Below are 23518 nucleotides of genomic sequence, written 5' to 3'. Positions count from 1 at the left end.
CAACCATGTTCTCCCATCAGCAATGCAAGTAATCCACAACTTACAACCATTCATTTAGCAGCTACTTGAAGTTACAACGAAAAGGTGACTTACGACCGGCCCTTTTGCACTTATGACAGTCACAGCATTCCCCCCATGATCACGTGAGAGAAAATTCAGGTGCTCGTTATTTATGATACATAGTTGCCAGGGTCATGTCATCTCCATTTGCTGCCTTCCCAGTTGGTTTTTGACAGAAAATCAATTGGAGAAGCCAGATTTGCTTAACGGCAGCATGATTCACTTGGTGACCGTGGCCAAAAAAAAAAAAAAAAGGTCATCAAATTGGGTGTGGCTCGCTTAACGATAAGAAATTCTGGTCCCAATTGTGGTTGTAAGTCGAGGACTACCTGTATCGATCTTCTATTTTAAAAAAAAACCTTTTAAGGAATCCGCCCCGCCCCCCCCATCGCCCGTTGCTTGTTTCTTTCTTTTCTCCCAATTCTTGTGAACTTTCCTGACTAGTAACTGTTCCTTTCAAATTTTGACCTCTGTGTATCTCCTCACAATTTTCACAGCACATAGGAATTTATTGCCAGGTTAGATGCATTGTTTCCTGGTTAGTTCACATCTGCATTTTTAAAAAATGATTACACTCTACAAATATTTACAGTAAATGGCAAGCATTTTAAGGTTGAAGGTTCAGTTTAATAATCTCGAATTATGGTCTTGTTAAATGATACTTTATCTCAATTCAGAATCCTTAGGACTTCGGGAAGTTTCTTCCTCATGCTACTGAACTGGCCCCTGAATCAGAATTGGGTTTGTCATCCAACCTCCCCCTCCCCACGCACCTACTCTACCGCAAAATTCAAGTCCAACCCTTATCACTGCTTTACTACCAACCACCTTTCCTGTGTTCAGAACAAGTTATGAAATATGGTGATGAAAACGATATACATTCAATCTTTCAGGGTAGCAATGAACAGAAACAGGAACAAAGCCAACCTTGCTTGAAGGTGAATGCATTTAATATCCTAATTACTCAACAGTTCTGCATTAAAGAAAGCTTTCTGAGCCTCTCCAAAATCTCCAAGCAGAATGCAAATCAGAGCTCACAGAATATTACAGGTTGAATTTGTGTAGCAAAAATACATTAATGTTCGCCAAATTTAATACTCATTATTAGTCACTGTGTTGAATTTCCACTGCCCCATAATGTACGCTGAATTAGCAAATGCAAGAAGGATGAACCTTTATTTTCCTACCCAGTTAATATCTTCCTCCATGGCTTATTGTTATAGCACCAAATGAAGTGATTCTGCCTTAAAATATGCTGAATAGAACACGCTTTTCCTATTCGAGCAAAGAGTGTGCTTGCAAAGCAGCATGATGTAAGAAATGTCAAAATATTTTTCTATCGTGTACGTAAGTATAGTTTTCCACAAACAATTTTGTGCATAGATTTTATTTCAGATGTACTGTTCAGCTTTCTCCCCACCCCCCCAAGTGAGTGGTTGGTATAAGCATACCTCACCAAAACCCCATTATCTACAACTTCTAAAAATGGGGTCAAGTTTTACAAGTATAAATATAAATAACTAATAATTAATTTGACCAATGTGTAATTTATTTGGGGCTCCAAGTTTAGCCACCCTGACGGACTGAGAGAGGATGCATGCATTGAGGTAAATAGCTTGTTTGCAGGGGAGAAGTGTGTGTAGTGTGTGTATGCGTGTGTGTGTATAAAACAGCAGGACAGAATGGAAGAAAATCCATATGTTTGATCCAAACATGGATCTATGCTGCTTTTGGCTAGCCAAGATCCGTACATGTATCTGTTCATATACCATTTGGACTTCTACACTGGCACCTCTCCCTTCCAACACAATTAATAATGCTGACAAAGCCCTTATGCTTATTTTGCCTCCAGGAAGTCTAGATCAACCCCATTGTTCTTCGTCTATAGTAGCTGGCTCTTATAGAAAATTGTGGCCTAACATGTAGGGATTGCAAGCTCTGGATTGATCCTGCTTTTGACTGTAGGGTATAAGGAAAGCCCAAAACCAGAGTTTGGATACCGCAGGGAAACAAAACTGTGGTTTTACAAGCAGACAGACAAGAGAAAGCAGGGAGGGTGAGCGCCTGAACACTCAGCTTGTTCCCATACTAACAAATACCAATTTAACTCAACCTCACAGAAGATGCTGTGATAAGGGTTTTCTTTTTGGACCACGCGTTTGTGTACTGTGAGGAACTGGGACTGAGTCCAGCCCTCCACGGTAAGTTCACATGATTCAACACAAAAATGGCCTACATACTCAAGAACTGTGATTCTACATGGAGGCATGCTGACTTGGTACTGTACAAGCCACCCTTGGTTCAGGAGGAGGATTTAAGCTCCAAGCTGGTCCCTCATGAATTCTTCCAGCACACTGATGACATTCCGAGCTTCCTGCATTTCGGCATATTCTACTTTGACAATCTTCAAGAGCACATCGCCGCTGCCGGAGTTTTTCAGAAACAGGTAGCACTTGAACAAGGCATAATGGCTCATTTCCGCCTGCCGGATGAACCGCTTCAGGCTGTTGATGTCCTGTATGGCCTGAAAAGAAAGCAGCCAACATGTATGCCAGTGTCCTGATCCAGCTGAGAAAGCCTACACAGAAACCCAAGGTTCACACAATCCCATCCTTGACAGTGTCACTAGGATAAAAGGCAGTTGCACATGGTCCACTGGGCAAGAAGGGAAGGGTGGATGACTTCCCCAATCGGGGCAGGGCAATCGGGGCAGGCTGCTGTGGTACACTGCCAATAGATGTGCTATACACATACAGTGGCTCTTTGGATGCCTAATATGAACTCGTGCACCTCCTGCACACACAACATATTAGTATACAGGAATCAGGAGCTGTAAATGAGAAATTTGGGAGGAAGAACTTAGCATCTTTAATCTAATCTAGTAGCTCCCAAAATAATTGGCACTCAAGGCACATCTCTCACAAGGAGGCCCCATATGTTCAAAGGGAGTGCCCACCTTGGCAAGGGCACATAGCACTGCAGATTCTCTGGAGTGCATACATTTGAGAGCTTATACAGGAGGAAAAGCAGGCATTCTCCAACTAACAAATATTTAATTGGATAAATGGCCTAGATATTAATATGCAGAACACTTATTCTACTCTTATGATAAATTAGGGGTCTTCAAAGTTGACAGCTTTAAGACTTGTGGACTTCAAACCCCAGAATTCCTTCTCCAGTCATGTTAGCTCAGGAAGTCTGGGAGTTGAAGTCCACAAGTCTTAAACTTGCTGAGTTTGAAGACTCTTGAGATAAATCGACATATTTAAAATGTAATCTATAACATTTTTTTTAAAATTCCTCAAGCCTTACAAAATTGATTTCCATCGTACGTGTGCCACAGTAGTATGTGTTCCTTCTCTACAATTTTATTACTGCTATCCACGTACTCTACAAATAGATCTCGACTTACAACTGCAATTGAGCCCAAAATTCCTGATGCTAAGCGGGACAGTTGTTAAGTGAATTTAGCCTCATTTTTCAACCTGCCTTGCCTATGTTCTTAAGTGAATCACTGCACTTGTTAAGTGAATCTGGCTTTCCATGTACTTTGCTCGCCAAAAAGTCCCAAAAGGGAATCACATACATGTGAGCTAATTGCTAAGCATCTGAATTCTGACTGAATGACCAATGGGATGCCGCAATGGTCATAAGTGTGAAAAATGGCCATAAACCACTGTAACTTTGAACATTCACTAAATGAACTGTTGTAAGTCGAGGACTACCTGTATGCCATATGCTAAATGAATAAACAAACAAACAAACAAATAAATATTCTATGTCCCTACAATGCATGACTGTAGTTGTGGCAGCATCAGATCATACAGGCAAAAACACAATTCTCAGATTGCACTGGTTTAGAACAAATATACTTGAGCCACAATTGTTGTGTTTCAGCGTGAAGATCCAAACCTGCAGCGATGTAGTAGTAGTAGAACAGAAACTTTTCCATTGATTTCAACTGGAGATTAATTTACACCCAGTTCTTTGTCTGAAATAGATTATGATTTGGTGGGTGGAGAAACACATGAGACTCAAAGAAATTATAATATGGGAAAAGTTTCATCTACCACTATTTCTAAAGATCACAAAGAACAGCCATCTCAAGCCAAGTGTCCTGGCCGATGCATTTGGGCTACGGTTCTCATTGTTCTTGCCCAACACAGATATTTACCTTCAATTTAAAGTTTTCCAGCATTTGCCGAAAAAGGAAGGGATTGCCCCCTTCGGGAACATTCAGAAATGCTTGTGTCCAATCTTCACAGAATCTATTTGTTCCTGAGACATTTGTTGGAAAAAGAAACTTCTTATTATTTCAGGTAACACAGTAAAATGTATGAATGTCTTCAAAGGTACCCGAAAAAGGTTTTTGTACAAGACACAGACACTCCTTATGTACTTACAAAGGAAGAGACTATAATGGTTCCCTGAGGCTTCAAGAATGGACATGCTCAGGATGCTGCTGTTTGGCTGTCATTCTCGCAATGGGGGATAAGTAAGGGTCAACATTTAAAGGATCTCTCTTATCCAGGCAAATCATGGAAAGACCCTACTCTCTGGAAAAGGCTCTAATGTCAGGAAAAGTGGAAGTAAAGAGAAAGGGAGAGGAGCAGCAAGGTTTGTAAGCCAATACGGTCGCATGATTCAAGTACCAGGCTAGAAACTAGGAGACTGTGAATTCTAGTCCCACCTTAGCCATTAAAGTCAGGTGGGTGACTTTGGACCAGTCCCTGTCTCTCAGCCCAACCCACCTCACAGGGTTATTGTTGAGGGGAAAATAGAAGAAGGATGGATCATTAGGTATGTTTACTGCCTTGAGTTAATTTATAAAAATAATAAAGGTGGGATACAACTCAAATAAATAAGACAGATGAACCCAGTTACAGTGGCGACGAGTGCACCATTGGGAGCCATGAAATACCAGGTTAGGGATAGCGGAAATTATGTGGTCGCTAGGAGTTGAGAACAATTTGATGACACATAATTTAAAAAACAAACAAACCTATCCTTTGGAAAATACCACATATATAAAGTAAAGAATGACACATGATAGTAAAGAATATATTTTTAAGGAGCAACAGCACAGACGGGTTGCTTCTGAGTTTTGTAGAAATCCTTGGGTGAACAAAACACTCAGTAACAATGAACGTCTAGCTTGGATCACGAAAGTTTTTCTTAATTGCCTAGTTAGCATAAAATGCCATCAATATTTTAGGAGGCCAGCAGTAAGGATATGATTTTCTAGGCCAGCCTTGTTCAAACTGATGACTTAAACACGGGTGATGACCCAGGATGGGGATACAAAATAAACACAGTCACAAAAAACAGGTGAAGCCCCTTTTATTCCTTCACTTTGCTTCCAAGCTCCAAATATCCTGGACTGGAAACAAAAATCTCCCACACAAGCAGTTACAAGAAGGAGGAAATGTCATTTAAATTATAAAGAATAAAAAACAATCAGGCAAGATAAGGGCTGGAGGACATCCATAGATAACAGAACACACACTGGGAAGGGTGCCAAACTCAAGAAAGGAACCATAAACTAGAGATATTTCCACGCTTTGTTCCCAGCACTCGCCAATACGCATGTCTGTCCTCTTATCCAGTTGTCACAGCTGCAGCCCATGAAGAGGATCAAGGCCCTCTCCTCCCAAGTAGACCACATCTCTCCCTTATCCTCTCCTCCCTGCGTGCCCTAGGATGGAGAGGGGATGGGCCTGGGTCCTCCTCTGACTGCCCAGCCAGCCTCTGCCCTTCCGCAGCCTCCTCCACAACCTCCAGAGCCACACTTCCACTCCGTCAGCTGTTCCTCCTCTCCTTCAGAGTCAGTCTCCATTGGGGGCATGACAACAAGTGTCACATTTCCATTCTTTTAGATCCGATGCTATCTGGCAATTCTTGGATTTGAAAGTTCTAAGCCTCTGGAGCACGGGTGTCAAACTAGCAGCCTGCAGGCCGGATGCGTCATGCACAGGCCACGCCCATCCCAGCTCCGCAAATGGGGAAAATGTCACGAAACGTCACGTGATAGCAATGTGATGCAGCAAATTTGACACCCATGCTCTGAAGGGACCCCAGATTGCAGCTTTAGGCTGCACCAGCATAATATTACAATGAATTTGAAGCTTGACATAAAGACGAAGAAAAATGTGACAATGATCATAAGGAATTCTTTCTTTCGAGAGAGTTAGAGAGAGGGAGGGAGGGAGGGGGGAGGGAAGGAAGGAAGGAAGGAAGGAAGGAAGGAAGGAAGGAAGGAAGAAGAAAGAAAGAAAGAAAGAAAGAAAGAAAGAAAGAAAGAAAGAAAGAAAGAAAGAAAGAAAGAAAGAAAGAAAGAAAGAAAGAAAGAAAGAAAGGAAGGAAGGAAGGAAAGAAAGGAAGGAAGGAAGGTTCTGTTTTCCCAAGGGACTGCCTTTTGGATTTGGTCCGGGGTTTTTTAAATGAACCAAATAACAAAGCAATTTACATGAAATAACCCAGTCAAAATCTCTGTATTGCTCCACCATCATAACCCTTCCGAATCAGGGAATCAATTTGCTATATTTGAGTATATTAGACTAATGCAAGAGGAAGGTTACAGTACGGGTAGACTCAAATAAGGTTACAGTAAGGGTAGACTCAAATAAGACTGTCTGCCTTAAACAACTATCTTTGTAGAGAGGTCTAAAAAAACACCAGTCTATCAACATTCCTTGTGCTAATGTTACTGAGCAGTACTCGGATACTAGAAGCATCTCCTTCTGTAAGCTTACCTGCACCGTGGAAGCAAAGCTGTGGCCCATTCAAGTCAATCACCACTGATTTGCATTGCTCCTCTGTTGCTGAGGCTGTGCATAAGGAAGTCGTCATACTTTCCCTGACCAGATCTTGAAGACTTGCTGCTCGAAGGAATCTGGGAAAGAAGGTAAATAGATTTCCAGGATGTATAGTCATTAGTCAAGTTCCGCTAAGCGGTTATCTCAGGAGGAGCAAGGGTGGCCCTAAGGAATATCATCTTGAGGGATTTTTGCTTTTTTTTACCTGTTAATATCCTTCTCTGTCCTTTCTTCAGATCCATTCACTTCAACAGGAGTGCAACTCAGAGCCTTGAAAGAACAGACCCAATGTCACTACTTGACATAATGACATAACTTTAGACTACAATTCTATGCTCTTTATCTGTCTCAGGAGACACTTGGCCCCATCGCCAAGATACAGGGGTCTTCAAACTTGACACTTTTAAGACTTGTGGACTTCAACTCCCAGAATTCCTCCTCCAGTCATGTTAGCTCAGGAATTCTGGGAGCTGAAGTCCACAAGTCTTAAACTTGCCAAGTTTGAAGAGCCTTGGCAATGAAGATGTAAAGGGTTATCAACTAGCAATTTTATTTTCACCAGGTGATCAGTTGAACACCTGTCCATTGTTCTTCTTCTCTTTCCTCCATCTCCCAGATCACTCAGAATGTACAGATAGTCCTCAACTTACAACCACAATTGAGCCCAAAATTTCCTTTGCTAAGCAAAGCAATTGCTAAGTGAGTTTTGCCCCATTTTCTGACATTTTTGTTGTTGTTGCCACAGTTGTTAAAATGACGGCTGTTGTTCATTAATAACATGGTCGTTAAATGAATCCGGCTTCCCCATGGACTCTGCTTGTTAGAAGGCTGCAAAAAGCTATTACGTGCCCCCGGGACACTGCAGTAGTCATAAGTACACACTAGCTGCCAAGCATTCAAATTTTGATCATGGGGATGTCGCTATGGTTATAAGTGTGAAAACTGGTCATAAGTCACTTTTTTCAGTGGTGGTTGTAGCTTCGAACTAAAGGAATGGTTGTAAGTCAAGGACTATCTGTATATGTAAACTTCTCACTGGCCTTTATTTTATTTTCAAAGAGCTTCAGCTGTATTAAAATGTTAATGAGCAAAGGTGAGAGGACTTCCTGTTTAAGCAGGAATTTGACCTCAAATAACAGTAAACTAGAGCCAGTTTGGTGTAGTTGGAGCTAGGAGTTCTGGTCCTGCCTTAGGCATGAAGCCAACCACCTCCAAAATCTTGTTAAGAAAACTGCAGGAATTTATCTAGACCAGGGGTGTCCAACCTTGGCAACTTTAAGACTTGTGGACTTCAACTCCCAGAATTCCTCAGCCAGCAAAGCTGGCTGAGGAATTCTGGGAGTTGAAGTCCACAAGTCTTCAAGTTGCCAAGGTTGGACACCCCTGATCTAGACAGTCAGAAAGCATCAACGCTGAATCAAAGGCCAAAAAAATCAAGAAGAGTCAAACTCTATTGAAAGAAGACCTTATTTTTGGCATCCTACCTATTTCTCTCCTCCCCCCCCCCATCTGCAGAGAAACTGCTTTTCAAACTTTTTAGCTAAAAGCTCTGACTAAGCATAATTGAATGTATATGTTTAAAAACATGAAAATGAATTCCAGCTGCAGTAAGGGAAATCCATGTTTCTAAAACTGCTGGCCCAGTTTTAAAATGAATTACACGTACAGCTTAAAGCTGGTGCTCCTTAAAACAAAGGTGTTATTATCGTGTTATTCAAGCTGTCAAACCCTTAATTCTGACCAATTGTTTAAGCCAGGGGTATCAAACCCACGTTGTCACAGCAGCCTCACGTGACATATCAGGAATTCCCCCCCCCCTTTGCTAAACTGGGTGTGGGCATGGCCAGAGCGTGACGCATCTGGTCTGCGGGCCAGAAGTTTAATCCTGGTTTAAGCCATCAACATTCCCACAAATAGCCCCTTGGAGTGGAGCTCTATAGCTATATTGTGTTGCTTTCCTGAAGGTAAAAAAATAATATGGAAGGACAGCAACTAGCACATTACATCAATGTGTCTCCCCACTCCTAGCCTGTCCGGTAATATTCCAGGAAAGAGGCACCCACTAGGTGACATGACACACAATTAAAGATTGTTTGAAGTAGTGAAGTCTTATTTGTACACACTTTGACTATCACAACAGTTGCAGCCAAAACAATGAATAAATAAGGCAAACTGTTCAACCAGGAACCCAAACAAAAGCACACCACAGAGATCCAGGAGGAGTGAACTTTGCGTGGTACTCACAGCATGTAACACAAAGGCAAGTTTCTCCTGGAAAAGCTTCACCGCCCTCTGAATAGGACACACCAAATCCTCAAACCAAGTTCTCAGGAGCGGCTGAATGCAGGTCTCCAGGTTGCTTTGCTGCACCCAATTGAAATAACAGTTGATCATTCTACAAGATATGTGACTGTAAAGGGGAATTCGGGGAAGCAACTTGGGACAGCTTCTTTTGAAAGAGTTGATTACTTTTTAGCCATTCCCTATTCCAGAGCCTGTGAAATTTCCCTTGGGGCCAATTTGCTATCTTGAATCAAGAAAGTGAGTGAGAAGTAGCAGTGTAACAGCTTATCCAAATAGCTGTATTGAGCTCACCCAGGCATACAAGCAGAGGAGTCCCTCCTCCCAGGCCTGTCTTTTAACAGCTATAGTCCTCCCATACTATTTTACAAATTATTCTTGAAACTCCCAGAGATGCTAAAAAGTGTTTATGGTGCATCACAATAAGCTACATTCCACAAACACAAGCTCAGGACAAGAAGCTCTCTGCTGTTTCATGCACTCACATACACACACACACACACACACACACACACACAAATGGACGTTAGGAGTCTTTATTGAGGTCTCCAAGTCCCAATTAGTATTCCCCAGCAATTCCTTGTGCCAGCACTAGCCCACAGCATAAAGACAAGGCAAGTCCACTATGCAAAGGCAAATCCCCAACAAGGGATGCCAAGCTATTGAAAGACAACATTTGAATTTCCCTATATGCCTATCAGTAATCTGCAAACAAGAATAGATATTTCTTTCAAGATTTCTCTTTAGAGAGAACTGTATTAGCAGCATCCAGAAGTGACATATTCAAAACGAAGAGAGATCTCAAGAGTGTTGGATGCCAAAGCGTCAAGCTCTTAGACTAGGGGTATCAAACTCACGGCATCATCTTGTCATCACGTGACATATTGCAACTTCCCCCCTTGCTAAAATGGAGGTGAGCATGGCTAGCACATGACACAATGGCCCGCAGGCCATTAGTTCGACACCCAACTTAGACTTACATACCACTTCACAGTGCTTTACAGCCCTCTCTAAGCAGTTTACAGAGTCAGCATATTGCCCTCAGCAATCTGGGTCCTTATACTACTGACCTCAGAAGGACAGAAGGTTGAGTCAACCTTGAGCCATTGAGGGTCGAACTGCCAACAGTCAGCAGAATTAGCTTGCAGTACTGCATTCTAACGACTGCACCACCACGGCTCATGGTGGCATGTGGGTGACACAGCTCTCCTTACCTTGAATGATGTCTAATGTTTTCACAGAGATAGTAAGAAGTATGAGAATCTTGAGGCTCCCCATATAATCACACTCAAAGAGAGCTTGGTTCCCACAGAACAACCATAAACTCTGAACAAAATTCTTGAAGGCCAGTTTTTCGATTCTCAAGCCAACACGAACGCTCTAGAGCAGGGGTATCAAACTCATGTCGTCATGGCAGCGTCACAGGACGTATCAGGACTTTTTTCCCCTTCGCTAAACAGGGTGGGCATGGGGCCAGCACATGATGCATATGGTCCATGGGTCGTGAGTTTGACACCCCTGTTCTAGAGCAAGGGTGTCAAACTGGATTTCTTTGAGGGCCAGATGAATATTGTAGTTCTCTGTGGGCCAACTGGAGTGGGGGGGGGAACAGGACAGATGCCTCCTGCAGCACCCTGCTGACCAAAACGAGGCAAGGGAACTGCATGCACCCCCCAACACCCCGTTTTCGGCCTGGATGGCCTCCTGTACTTTGCCACCCACAATGGGGCATGCATGTTTTGGCTGGCAGCATGGCTGGCAGAAGGCCGTCCATGCCAAAAACAGGGTGCAGGGGGGTCCCCGCACGCAGCCCCCCACACGTGCCCCACTTTGGCTGCCAGAAGCACCACGGGCCAGTTCTTAGCTATTTTCAGACTGGCCCCACGGGCCAGATTTAAACACCCCATGGGCCAAATTCAGCCCGCAGGCTTTGAGTTTGATATCCCTGCTCTAGAAGGACACCATGTAGATAATACTGGAAACTGCTAAGAGACACAGGAGAATCAACAGTCAGATTAGCCTGTTTCTCTTCCAACTACAAGGTAGCAAACAATTGAATCTTGCACTTGAAACAGAAACTTGTTGCTCTCTAAGTAACTTGGAAATGCCAGATACCTTTCCTATTCTACCACTGAGATGCACAGAAAATAGGCCCAGAGCACACCAATGCTTGGGAAGTGAGATAAAGCTTTTTTAATTGAGATTTCTCTAATGCGTCCTTAAGAGATTGAGGATTGTGGAAATCAAACTCTCTTCCTCAGCATTATCCTAGGTAAACAATTCTGATTAGGGATCTTCACAGGGAACTCAAAATAACTTCAAGCATCTCAGTTTATCAAACAGCTTATAAAGAAACCAACATTTTCCATCTCACTGGAGGGAAAAAAAGAGAGAAAGCCAAAAGAAGTAATCCAAAGTTATTAACAGCAATGAATCAGTTACTTCTCCATCAAGACTTACCTTTGAATCTAAAGAAGTCTTCATATCTTGAATGTATCCATCAAGCTCAAGTCTGAATGTATCACTTTTAAGGAAATAATGCTTCAGTTCAGCCTAATCTTTATGTTTATCCCATTTTATAATTATGTGCTGCCCATCTATTAAAGGTATTTCAAACATCCAGATATTTATTTTTACTTATATATAAAATGTCTTGGCCGCCCATCTTATTTATTTATTTATTTATTTGATTTGCCAATTGTTTACAAGATAATAAGTATAAATGTATACATAGTTGTGAATACATGAAATGGGTACATATAAGAAAAATAAAAGAATAAGAGAAACAATAGGACAGGGACGGTGGGCACGTTGGTGCGCTTATGCACGCCCCTACAGACCTCTTAGGAAAGGGTGAGGTCAATAGTAGACAGTCTAAGGTTAAAGTTTTTGGGGTTGGGGAAGAAACTACAGAGTCGGGTAGAGTATTCCAGACATTGACCATTCTATTGCTGAAGTCGTATTTCCTGCAATCAAGTTTGGTGCGGTTTACTTTGAGTTTGTATCTATTGTGTGCTCTTGTGTTGTTATGGTTGAAGCTGAAGTATTCATTGACAGGTAGGACATTGCAATGTATGATTTTATATACCATGCTTAAGTCAGACCGAAGACGGCGTAATTCAAGGTTTTCTAGTTCTAGAATTTCAAGTCTGGTGGCATAAGGTATTCTACAACGAGTAGAGGAGTGGAGAACTCTTCTTGTGAAATATTTCTGGACTTTCTCAATTGTGCTAATATCAGATACGTGTGTGTGGGTTCCAGACTGATGAACTGTATTCGAGTATTGGTCTAGCAAATGTTTTGTATGCTCTGGTTAGTAGTGTGATATTACCAGAGAAAAAGCTACGTAGGATTAGGTTAACAACTCTTAATGCAGGGGTGGGCAAACTTTTGGCTCGGGGCCGCATTGACTTTAAAATTTGACAGACGGGCCGGGTCAGCACAAGATTTTTGGGAATCGCCCCCACCCTTCCCCTTCTCCTCCTTCCCCTCCCCTCGGAGGCCCCTGAGTCAGGAGTTGCTACCGGTGGGGATCTGTTATTATTCAATCAACCGCCTCCATTTCACTGAACTCTGCCTTGCAAGTGCCTGGAAGCCCACTGGGGCAACTCCCAGCAACGTTAACCCGACTAGCCGGCAGCCAAGCCTTTCGGCCATTATGAAAAGACAAGGAGGGTATAACTGATATTCTCAGAAGCCTTAAAAAAGGTGATTTGGGAATGTGCATGCCTCTCTGGCCTAATTTAAGAGAACAATCAAAACAATGGGAATTAAAAAAGAAAAAGACTTTCCTCCTCCAGTCCCATTTTAACCCAGACCGAAATATAATGAAAGGATATAGTTCAAGCCCCTTCTCTGAGCCTCCCAAAAAACAGATGACATACTCCAAGGGACTCTCTCTCGATTCAGGATCAGCTCCTTCTGCACATTTTTCCGGCTGGAACACGCAGTAATAACAACCAACCCGAGTTTCTGGAATACTGAATTAATCACAGGGTGGTTGCCCCAAATCAGCTTAATGCTGTATTTCACACGGCAGTTTGCCTGTTCATCGATCTCATTACAAATGAAGCCCTTGTTTTAATTCAGTCAGAATCAACCTCCAGAGGCATGAATCTTACACAGGCTCTTAACTCCAGTCAATATACTTCGCTTCATATTTCTGTCAACCTCCTGATTCTACTGATTTTCCCTCAGACCAGTGTTGGTGAATGGAAAGTCAAATCACCCACCTTCTATTCCTGTGTTCAGGTAGTCCTCAATTTACAAGCATTCGTTTAGTGACCATTCGAAGTTATAATGGCACTGAAAAAGTAATTTAGGCCAATTCTTCACACTTATGGCCATCACAGCATCCTTACAGTCATGTGATCAAAATGTGGGCGCTTGGCAACTGGTATGTACTTATAACAGTTTCAGTGTCCCGGGGGTCATGTGATCACCATTTTGTAACCTTCGCAGCTGGCTTCTGACAAGTCAAGTCAATGAGGATTCGCTTAATGACCATGTGATTCACTTAACAACTGTGGCAAAAGTTGCAAATGGGGCAAAACTCATTTGATAACCCACCTTGCTTAGCAACATAAATTTTGGACTCAGTTGTGGCCGTAGATCAAGGACTACCTATAGTCTACAAACATGAAATGGATTAAATAAAGATAAAACGGATAAAAATAAATATTCTTAGGAAAGCAAAAGGGAAAGCTCTCTTGAAGTCCATTTCTGCTGGATAGACCCTTGTTATTTTCTCAACAACACTATAGATGTAATTCACCCCTGCCTTCCAATTCCCAGACTCATCTCTAGCTAAGCAGTTCCTGTCTGTTCAGGATCCAAGTCTTTACTGGTTCTCCTTAGCTTTTCAAGGATGATCAGGCACCAGTATTAGCTGTGCTATTCTTAATAAGTTCAGCCTTTGGGGGGAAAAAAACCCTGCAAACAGCACCCAACAGGCAATACTTCAAAAGTGATTTAGGCTCTAATCACATATATAGTAGTCCATTAACCTGGGAATAGCCCCATTAAATTGCAAGTTCCTTTTAAATAGAGCTGTATAGCAGGAGTGGGCAACCTGTAAACCCCCGTGTCCCACTTGTAACACTGCAGCACCCATTTTGGTGGCAAATCAACTCTTTTTCAGCAGCACTAAGGAAAGAAAGGGAGGGCTTTTGCTTTAAAGCTGCAATTTCGGCTGTTTTTTTCTGATGAGTGGTTTGCCTGCCAGAAATCTCCTACTTTTGTTTCCATCTTTAGCCCACCCTAATGTCTGCAAAACAGGCAAATTAAAAAAAAAAAAGTGCCGTTTGAGCACTGACCGCCTAGGGCTGACTGGGAGTTGGAGTTGCAACCTTGAGCACTGCAGCCTCCCCCATCACCCTGCAGTATTACAAAATGAGGAAACATCTACACAGTTCTGATGCAACAGCCCTCAGCCCGCCTGGCAGTGTGATGAAACAATTAACGGACGCTCTTGTACTTCCTGATTGGGAAACCTGCCACCTTCCATCAGGTGTTAAAATATTAATCCCATCAACACCAGACAGCACACAGCCAGTGGTGCAGAATGCTGGGAGTTGTAGTGCAGCACCCTCTAGAGGACCAGAAGTTGTCTTAACTCCTTGTAGTGCTTCACATGCGGTGATTACAACTCCTTAGATACATTAGATCCAATATTTATTTTAATGATATACAAAAGCCAACCTGCCTCCCCCCAAGGGGCTAGCTAGCCCTTGCAGTGGCACATATATTCACAGTCCCATTACATGTAAATATTAAATACACTGCTCAAAAAAATAAAGGGAACACAAAAATAAGACATCCTAAATCTGACTGAATGAAATATTCTTATTAAATACTTCATTCATTACATAGTTGAATGTGCTGGCAACAAAATCACACAAAAATTATCAATGGAAATCAAATTTAGCAACCCATGGAGGTCTGGGTTTGGAGTTACACTCAAAATTAAAGTGGAAAAAAACACTACAGGCTGATCCAACTTTGATGTAATGTCCTTAAAACAAGTCAAAATGAGGCTCAGTAGTGTGTGTGGCCTCCACGTGCCTGTATGACCTCCCTACAATGCCTGGGCATGCTCCTGATGAGGTGGCAGATGGTCTCCTGAGGGATCTCCTCCCACACCTGGACTAAAGCATCCCCCAACTCCTGGACAGTCTGTGGTGCAACGTGGCGTTGGTGGATGGAGCGAGACATGATGTCCCAGATTTGCTCAATTGGATTCAGGTCTGGGGAACGGGCGGGCCAGTCCATAGCATCAGTGCCTTCATCTTGCAGGAACTGCTGACACACTCCCAGCCACATGAGGTCTAGCATTGTCATGCATTAGGAGGAACCCAGGGCCAACCGCACCAGCATATGGTCTCACAAGGGGTCTGAGGATCTCATCTCGGTACCTAATGGCAGTCAGGCTACCTCTGGTGAGCACATGGAGGACTGTGCAGCCCCCTAAAGAAATGCCACCCCACACCATTACTGACCCACTGTCAAATCGGTCATGCTGGAGGATGTTGCAGGCAGCAGAACATTCTCCATGGCATCTCCAGACCCTGTCACGTCTGTCACATGTGCTCAGTGTGAACCTGCTTTCATCTGTGAAGAGCACAGGGCGCCCAGTAGCAAATTTGCCAATCTTGGTGTTCTCTGGCAAATGCCAAACGTCCTACACAGTGTTGGGCTTTAAGCACAACCACCACCTGTGGACGTCGGGCCCTCATACCACCCTCATGGAGTCTGTTTCTGACCGTTTGAGCAGCCACATGCACATCTGTGGCCTGCTGGAGGTTATTTTGCAGGGCTCTGGCAGTGTTCCTCCTGTCCCTCCTTGCACAAAGGCGGAGGTAGTGGTCCTGATGCTGGGTTGTTGCCCTCCTACGGCCTCCTCCACGTCTCCTGATGTACTGGCCTGTCTCCTGGTAGCGCCTCCATGCTCTGGACACTACGCTGACAGACACAGCAAACCTTCTTGCCACAGCTCGCATTGATGTGCCATCCTGGATGAGCTGCACTACCTGAGCCACGTGTGGGTTGTAGACTCTGTCTCATGCTACCACTAGAGTGAAAGCACCGCCAGCATTAAAAAGTGACCAAACCATCAGCCAGAAAGCATAGGAACTGAGAAGTGGTCTGTGGTCACCACCTGCAGAACCACTCCTTTATTGGGGATGTCTTGCTAACTGCGTATGTTTTCCACCTCTTGTCTATTCCATTTGCGCAACAGCATGTGAAATTGATTGTCAATCAGTGTTGCCACCTAAGTGGACAGTTTGATTTCACAGAAGTGTGATTGACTTGTAGTTACATTGTGTTGTTTAAGTGTTCCCTTTATTTTTTTGAGCAGTGTATATTGCCAGGTATCTAGCTCTCTATCAGAGTTCAGTATATGATTACTCTACCTATTTTCATTGATCAAGCGAGCATTCATTGAAAGATAGTGAGATGAAGTTTACAGTTCAGAATACAGAGCAAATGCGTATTGTCTTTTTTAAGCTTAAGCTCTTACAACTCTTAATTTGATAGTTATTAAATGTCATTAAAAGCTTAGACAATGAGTATGTATATGAATACAAACACTTCTCTGGTTATAACAGTTTGTTTCGTTAACAGTTCAGTTACAATGGCACTGAAAAAAGTTTAATGCTGTATTTCACACTTACGACCCATTTTTCACACTTATGACTGTTGCAAGCATTCCCATGGTCACGTGATCAAAATTCAGATGCTTGGCAATGGAATCATATTTATGACGGTTGCAGTGTCCCAGGGTCATGTGATCACCCTTTGAGACTTTCTGATAAGCAAGCTTCACTTAACAATTGTGATACTAACTTAACAACTGCAGTGATTCACTTAACAACTGTGGAAAGAAAGGTCATAAAATGGGGCAAAACTCACTTAAAAACTGTCTCACACCTACCAACAGAAATTTTGGGCTCAAAGCTCTTTTGTTAAGGATTACCTGTAATTATCACATCTTGTAAATTTTGTTCAGTTGGACCGACAGTTTTTTTTTTTTTAAAAAAACACCACAGGATGAGGATCAGAAAGCCACTCTAAAAGCCAGGAGACTTTTTTGAGACGGGTGGGGGAGGGAAAAGAGGTTGTTTTATTTTGTTCTGCAACCAGCCATTTTCAGACGCTTCAAAGGCATGACAAGGATGTTGACAATTCAGAAATAAACAGCACGGTTCAATCTTTGACTCATAAAACAAAACTTAAAAGTACACCCACAGTTTCATTTGATTTCACACAATTTAATAAAATGGCACTGGTGATTTATTAAGAAAGGTACAATTAATTAAAATTGTGTGAGATTACTGGACGTCTCAGTCCATATCTATCTACAGCCTTACCTCAACTCGACCGATATAACATTGCCCATCCCCTCAAACAAAGCTCCTTTGTTGAGATGCTTGGCAACCAAACCACGCAACTCCATCTCAGCTTCAGTTGGTAAATTAGTGTCCACCAATGAAAGGCTTCATAAATGAAATTTAAAAAAAAAACACACACATGATTAGGTAAGACAGAGCTTTTGTTGTGTCTGTTTAATTAAATTATAGTTACAAAGACCAGCTAATCACAACCAGTCCTTCATACTTGAGATTAAATGTCAAGCTTTCAAAGAAAAAGAGGCCACTTCCAGTTAGGTATGAAGTTCCAAGCATCTCCCATTTAAAAAACAATTGAAATGCAACTGGGAGTAAAATCAAGAGCTGCAAAGTTGCACACTTCAATTATTCTGCACTACTGTACAACTCCATGTGTTTTAATGAGCATTAATAACAGATAGGAATGAAAGCGTGAAACTGAAGACCACAGACTTCTCAACTATATTTTCCTTGATTTGGTCTCCTCCCACACAAGGATTTTCCCCCTTTCTATATGATATCTTTATTTATGGCTCATACCAGGAGCAGCAGTTTCATCTGTAATGGCAAGCGATAAATTTAGTTTCTTTTTAAGTATCTATTGTTAGAATAGTGACAATTTTCCCCAAGATGGAAAATACATAAAAATATAAATTAATGAACTCTCATACTTCTTATATTAGTTTGTCAAGCGCAAGAAACCAGGAGTCCAGGCAGTTCAAACAAATATAGGTTTATTGTATGCTAATGTTCTTCTCTACAAGAATCTGAACTACTAATGGCCAAAACAAATTGATGAGGAAGAGTCAACAGAATTCAAGATGGGCTGGACTTAGATTCATAACTAGACTGTCATAAAACAGAAAGAGGAAGAGCTGCAAACCTGACAACAGTCAGATAAGAGGCAACTTAGCCCACAGAAACCACATGGGCGATTGTAATGGCAAGTGGGAAGAAGAGGCACTTTGAAATTTGCAAGATTGATGTCAGCCTTCTGAGGAATTCCAGGAAAGAAGCACACCCAGAAGTACTAGCTGCAATTTTATTGTAAGGCAATATCAACAGAATCTTGCTAGTTGGGAACATACATCTCTTCCTCCTCCCTAAAAATTAGGGAAGGTTCCTCCTGAGATGTTTGTCACACCATTATCGCTTCTATCATCTCATTACAGAAAGAGTGGGAGATGACTGCAATTCCAAGGGAGCGCAATCCTTTCCCACATGCTTGGCAAATGGGCCTAGGGAAGTAAGAAATCTTTCTCAAGATACCTCCCGCTAACCTTAAACAGATAGTTTGCACTTAGTTAGGGAACTCCTCAGATAGTTGGCCCTCAACCAATTGGGAAATTAGAAGAACAAAAGCAGAGACTTAAATCAGATCCAGAAAGAATCTTCTTGTGCATTCGTAGTGCCCCAAATCAGATGTCTGGTAACAGTTAACAATGGTTGATCGGAACAAGTGATATGCACGTTCCCGTCTGTTATAACAATCCAAGATGCAGCATGCAAAATCTTTCTGCCAAGTTCATTTACCTGAAGTCATCTGAAGATGTTTCGGCTGATGATTTGCTTGGACTCCCAACATCACTGCCTAACCCTTGGTGTAATCTGAAAAAGTCAAATTAATTATGAATGAAAAGACAAAACTCATGCGGTTACAGAAAACACTTCATATGGCTATCATTGTTCTAAGGGAGAGGGAATGGAAACCTGAAATGGGAAGAGCAGATTGGGATTTTGGGGAATTGAATAGACAACTGCAGAAGTATTCTGGATTCACAATAGGCAAATGATACCTTGTTTTGAGCAGCCCTCTGAACAACTCAGAAGAATTTGATAGGTCCAGGGGCTTCCGGTTTGAGTCTCTTCGGCGACAGACCGAAATCCGCGATCGTGCGCGGTTTCGATCTGTGCTCGCCACCAGAGCACCCCGAGCCGGCTGGTTTCAGGGCTAAGCCACCCCGTAGAGGTGGTGAAGAAGGGGGAGACTGCCAGCAGGGTCAAGGAGAGCCGCATCTCTCTTCCCCAGCTTGCCATTACTCCCTTTCCCGAAGGCAGTTGCAGCAGTGGTCAGAAATGGCTACGTCAAAGAAGAACTGAACCAGAAAAGAATGTGCAGGAGGAAGATAAGAAGAAAAAGTTTTGGTTGACCAGGTTAAACCGAAAAAGCAACAACGTAAGGTACCCTGGAATTTAAATTAAACAACATTGTTCCCAAAGAAGATTTTGAAGCTGCAAAGGAGAGAGAAGGGAAAGGATTAGGTTTTTTTCCCCTTCCCTTCCTTATACTGACAGCTAAGAGACTTAAGCAAGAAATTGAAAAAAATCCACTTTGACATTAATAGACATCTAAGCTGAAAATAAAAGTCAAAGGGATAATAAAGATTTCTGGATATTTAAAAGTTTTTTAAAGCAGGAAAGGAGGGGGGAAAAAAGAATAAAAGGGCAGGATCTGGAAAAATGGAGGAGACTGCCTGGAACTAAAGAATGGAACTATAACTAAAAGGAAATTTTAACAAGATTCCTAAAAGATACATTTTAACTGAAACTTGGTAACAAAATAATAGAACCCCAGGAAGAGAAAGTGGAAAAAAGAAGCAAGAAGAAACAGCCTTGGATTATTTGGATTACTTGGTGATTTTTGGTTTTTGCATTTAGATGACTAAAATTAACCGGGTGGTTGTTTAAAAGTCTTTAAAATGGTATCACTCTTAGAAGAACTGAAAATGGAACTTTAAAAAATGGAAAGAAGATGCACAAGAAGGGAGAAGTTCTTTTGGCTTCGTATTTCAATTCCTAGAAATGGAAATCTGGAACTATGAGAAACAACAAGAAATGCTTGCAGAACAAGAAGATTGGGACAAAGAAGAAGCCATCTTTAATGATCAAATAATTTTAAGGGGGGAAGAAAAGGGGGGAAAGAGAGTGAAAGGTTTAAGACTAGAAAAAACAACCAAAAAGAAGAACAACAATTTGAAAGATAAGTATAATATTAGAAAGCAACAGAAGAGGGGATTACAGATGAGAGAGTTAGAAGTAGAGAGACGAGGGGTTAAAAAGGGGAGGGGGAAGAAGAGGGGGAAGAAGGCAAGGAAAAGAAGTTGTAAAAGACAGAAACAAGAAATAGAGAAACAGGGAAAAGATATAAGGATTGTAACCATAAGCTTATTTAGAGATAATGGGTGAAAAATTAATTGTAAAAGGGATTCTGCAAAGGTATATAAGATAGCATTGTTATATTACAAACAGAAATAATTTTAGAAAATATGACTAAAATGGATAAAATATTTACTGTAATGTAGTGGAATGTTTGTTAATAAATAAATGAATTAAAATGATTGAGAGAATTAAGTGGGAACATTTTAATTATTAGTAATGATTTATAAAAATATAAGTGAGAAACATGGAAAAAAGAGAATTAACTATGGAAAGTTTATAAATGTTCCCAAGGAAGTATGATATTTAAGTGAAAAGAAATGTTAAAGATGTTAAGATTTTAATGAATATTAATGATAGAATTGAATTGGAATGGAATGTGTGTTTTATTTACATATATATATTATTTTTTCTTTTTAAGAATATAGTGTATATTTTAAGAATGTACCAAGCAGAATTTGATTGGAAGTTATGTATTATATTGAATGCTATAATCTTAAAGGTATACACTGAAGCTTAAATAAGAGTTTGAATGGATAAAATTAAAAGATATAAAGGTGTCATACTCCAATTGGTAATTTCAGGGGAAATTTTGTTTAATGAGAAAAGATAATATGAAATTGAAACAGGACAGACAAAAGTATAAATATAATTATTTGAATTGAGATAATTAAAATAAAATTGAGAAAATTAAAAGAGGGGGAAAACTATGCAGAAAATATAAAACGGTAATAAGATATGGAATAGATTATAAAAATGAGCATGAAATTGAGTTTTGTGTCTGTATGAGGAAGTGATAACCTGGGACCATGCTATTTTCAAAAAAAAGATGTTTTATTTGTATTTTGTTTTTGTGAAAACCCAAATAAAATTTTCAAAAAAAGAGAGAATTTGATAGGTCCAGATGAGTTAACTCCAATGAATGACCAACATTTTAAAATGCATTAGATAAATTCATCCGTCGACAGACCTACTGTAGTCGTATTTTTTTCTGTTAATTGTGTCTGATTTTTGGAGACTGCCTGCACAAGTCCTTGCTGTTTTGTTGGCAAGGTTTTTGAGAAATGGTTTCCCTTTGCTTGCTTCCAAGGTTTTAGTGACAGGGACTGGCCCAAGGTCATCCATCTGGCTCAGTGGAGGGATTCAAATTTTTTTACTACCTGTTCTGTGGGTGTGGCTTGATGGGCATGGCAGGGGAAGGATACTGTAAAATCCCCATTCCCTCCCCACCCCACTAGCCTGCTTTCCAGCTCCATTCTCCTGTACAGAGCAACCAAAGGAGACCCAGCCAATCAGCTGGGACTCAGGAGGCAGAGAATAGGTGGGGGCAGGGCCAGTCAGAGGTGATATTTGCCGGTTCTCTGAACTACTCAAAATTTCCACTACTGGCTCTCCAGAACTGGTCAGAACCTGCTGAATACCACCTCGGATCTGTATCTAAGATGGGATTAGAATTAATGATCTCCCAGATTCTATTCCGAAGCCTTAACTACTATACTACAGCAAACTGGCTCTTATTTGCATAATAGTCATCATCATCATTTTAGCCATTGTCTATCCCAGGGGTGTCAAACTCGCGGTGTCATGTGATGTATTGGGACTTTTTGCCCCCTTCGCTAAACCGGGTGGGGGGCAGCACATGATGCATCTGGCCTGTGGGCTGCAAGTTTGAGATCCCTGGTCTATCCATTTGCAGGATGAAGGCCTCTTCCACATGTTTCCAAGACAAGATAGAAAGACCCACACATGGATTAGAGAAGAAACGAAAGTATACCATATCATCAAGAGAGTCAAAGAATTGAAATGGGCTGGTCCCATAGCAAGAAGAATTGAAGACAAGAAAGTCATAGAATGGATCCCACTTGATAAAAAGCGTCCACGAAAGAGACCTAAAGCAAGATGGATCGATGACCTCAGCAAGTATTGCAGGCCCAATTTGGGACCGTATGGGTTGGAAACATACATAATAATCACATTTCAAGGAAAATAAATGAAACCTAGGCTAGATTTCATGCCCAGACATACACCTTCTACAATCTACATGAACACAGACGGAAACCAGAAACTGGACTAAAATAATGTGTTGGTTTTATCCCCATCAACCGTTTTCAACTGTTACCAAACATTTCATTTGGTGAACCCCAGATGAATTGGACGACAAGCCCCCATCGCTCTCAGCCAAGGGGATGGGACGACGGCGGGAATGAATTCATCCAAGACCCCCAGAATCAGAAATGCTGGATCATAAAAGGGTCAGGCTGGAGACCCGCAGGGAAGAGAAAGCCAGCAGGGACCCGGCGGAGCAGCCCTCGCTCTCTTACCCGGAGCCTCGGTAGCCGTACAAGCAGTGGTAACTGTTGCTGCTACGCTCCGGTTTCCGTTCTCCCTCCTCGCTGCTCTCCAGCTCCCTCTCATCTCCGTCCACGGACTCCTGAAGGGAAGGCAACATCTTTGCTGGCGAACTCGGGAGCGAAGAAAATCCGTTCCCCCTATTGCCGTACAGCGCAACGACCTATTCTCCTCGGCTCCACCCTTCTGTCCATATAGCGTCACAAAGGTTCCGGTCGCAAACATGTTGCCACGGCAGAGGGAAGACAAGAGGTAGCTGTAGATTCCCGAAATTGTTAAGGATGTTGCGGGCACACGCGCATCCATACACACACGCGGGCCACACACTTCTCTTCAAGTCACGCTGGCTCAGTTAACATTTATTCCCCAATTTTACGGAGTTTTTTTTTTTTAAATCAGCTCAACAGGCCAGATTGGATCGGCATTAGCTTAGAATGAACCAAATTGTCG

General features: G+C 41.9%; 1 protein-coding gene across 1 annotated transcript; it reads right to left on the bottom strand.

Moving 5' to 3' along the window:
• Positions 1-988: 988 nt before the first annotated feature.
• Positions 989-23256, bottom strand: C2H17orf75 (chromosome 2 C17orf75 homolog). Its single transcript, XM_026680794.2, has 10 exons — positions 23041-23256; positions 19097-19171; positions 17546-17671; positions 13016-13156; positions 11637-11694; positions 9120-9239; positions 7081-7145; positions 6813-6952; positions 4235-4338; positions 989-2584 (listed from the first exon to the last, which is right to left on the bottom strand). The coding sequence occupies exons 1-10, from the start codon at positions 23166-23168 to the stop codon at positions 2375-2377; spliced, it is 1167 nt and encodes a 388-aa protein (XP_026536579.1). The 5' UTR covers positions 23169-23256; the 3' UTR covers positions 989-2374.
• Positions 23257-23518: the final 262 nt, after the last annotated feature.

Source organism: Notechis scutatus, chromosome 2 (genome assembly GCF_049901735.1).
Source record: "Notechis scutatus isolate UNSWTSFEM ecotype Mainland chromosome 2, rNotScu1.2, whole genome shotgun sequence".
NCBI classification, from domain to species: Eukaryota; Metazoa; Chordata; class Lepidosauria; order Squamata; family Elapidae; genus Notechis; species Notechis scutatus.
This window is presented reverse-complemented; position numbering and strand designations above follow the sequence as displayed.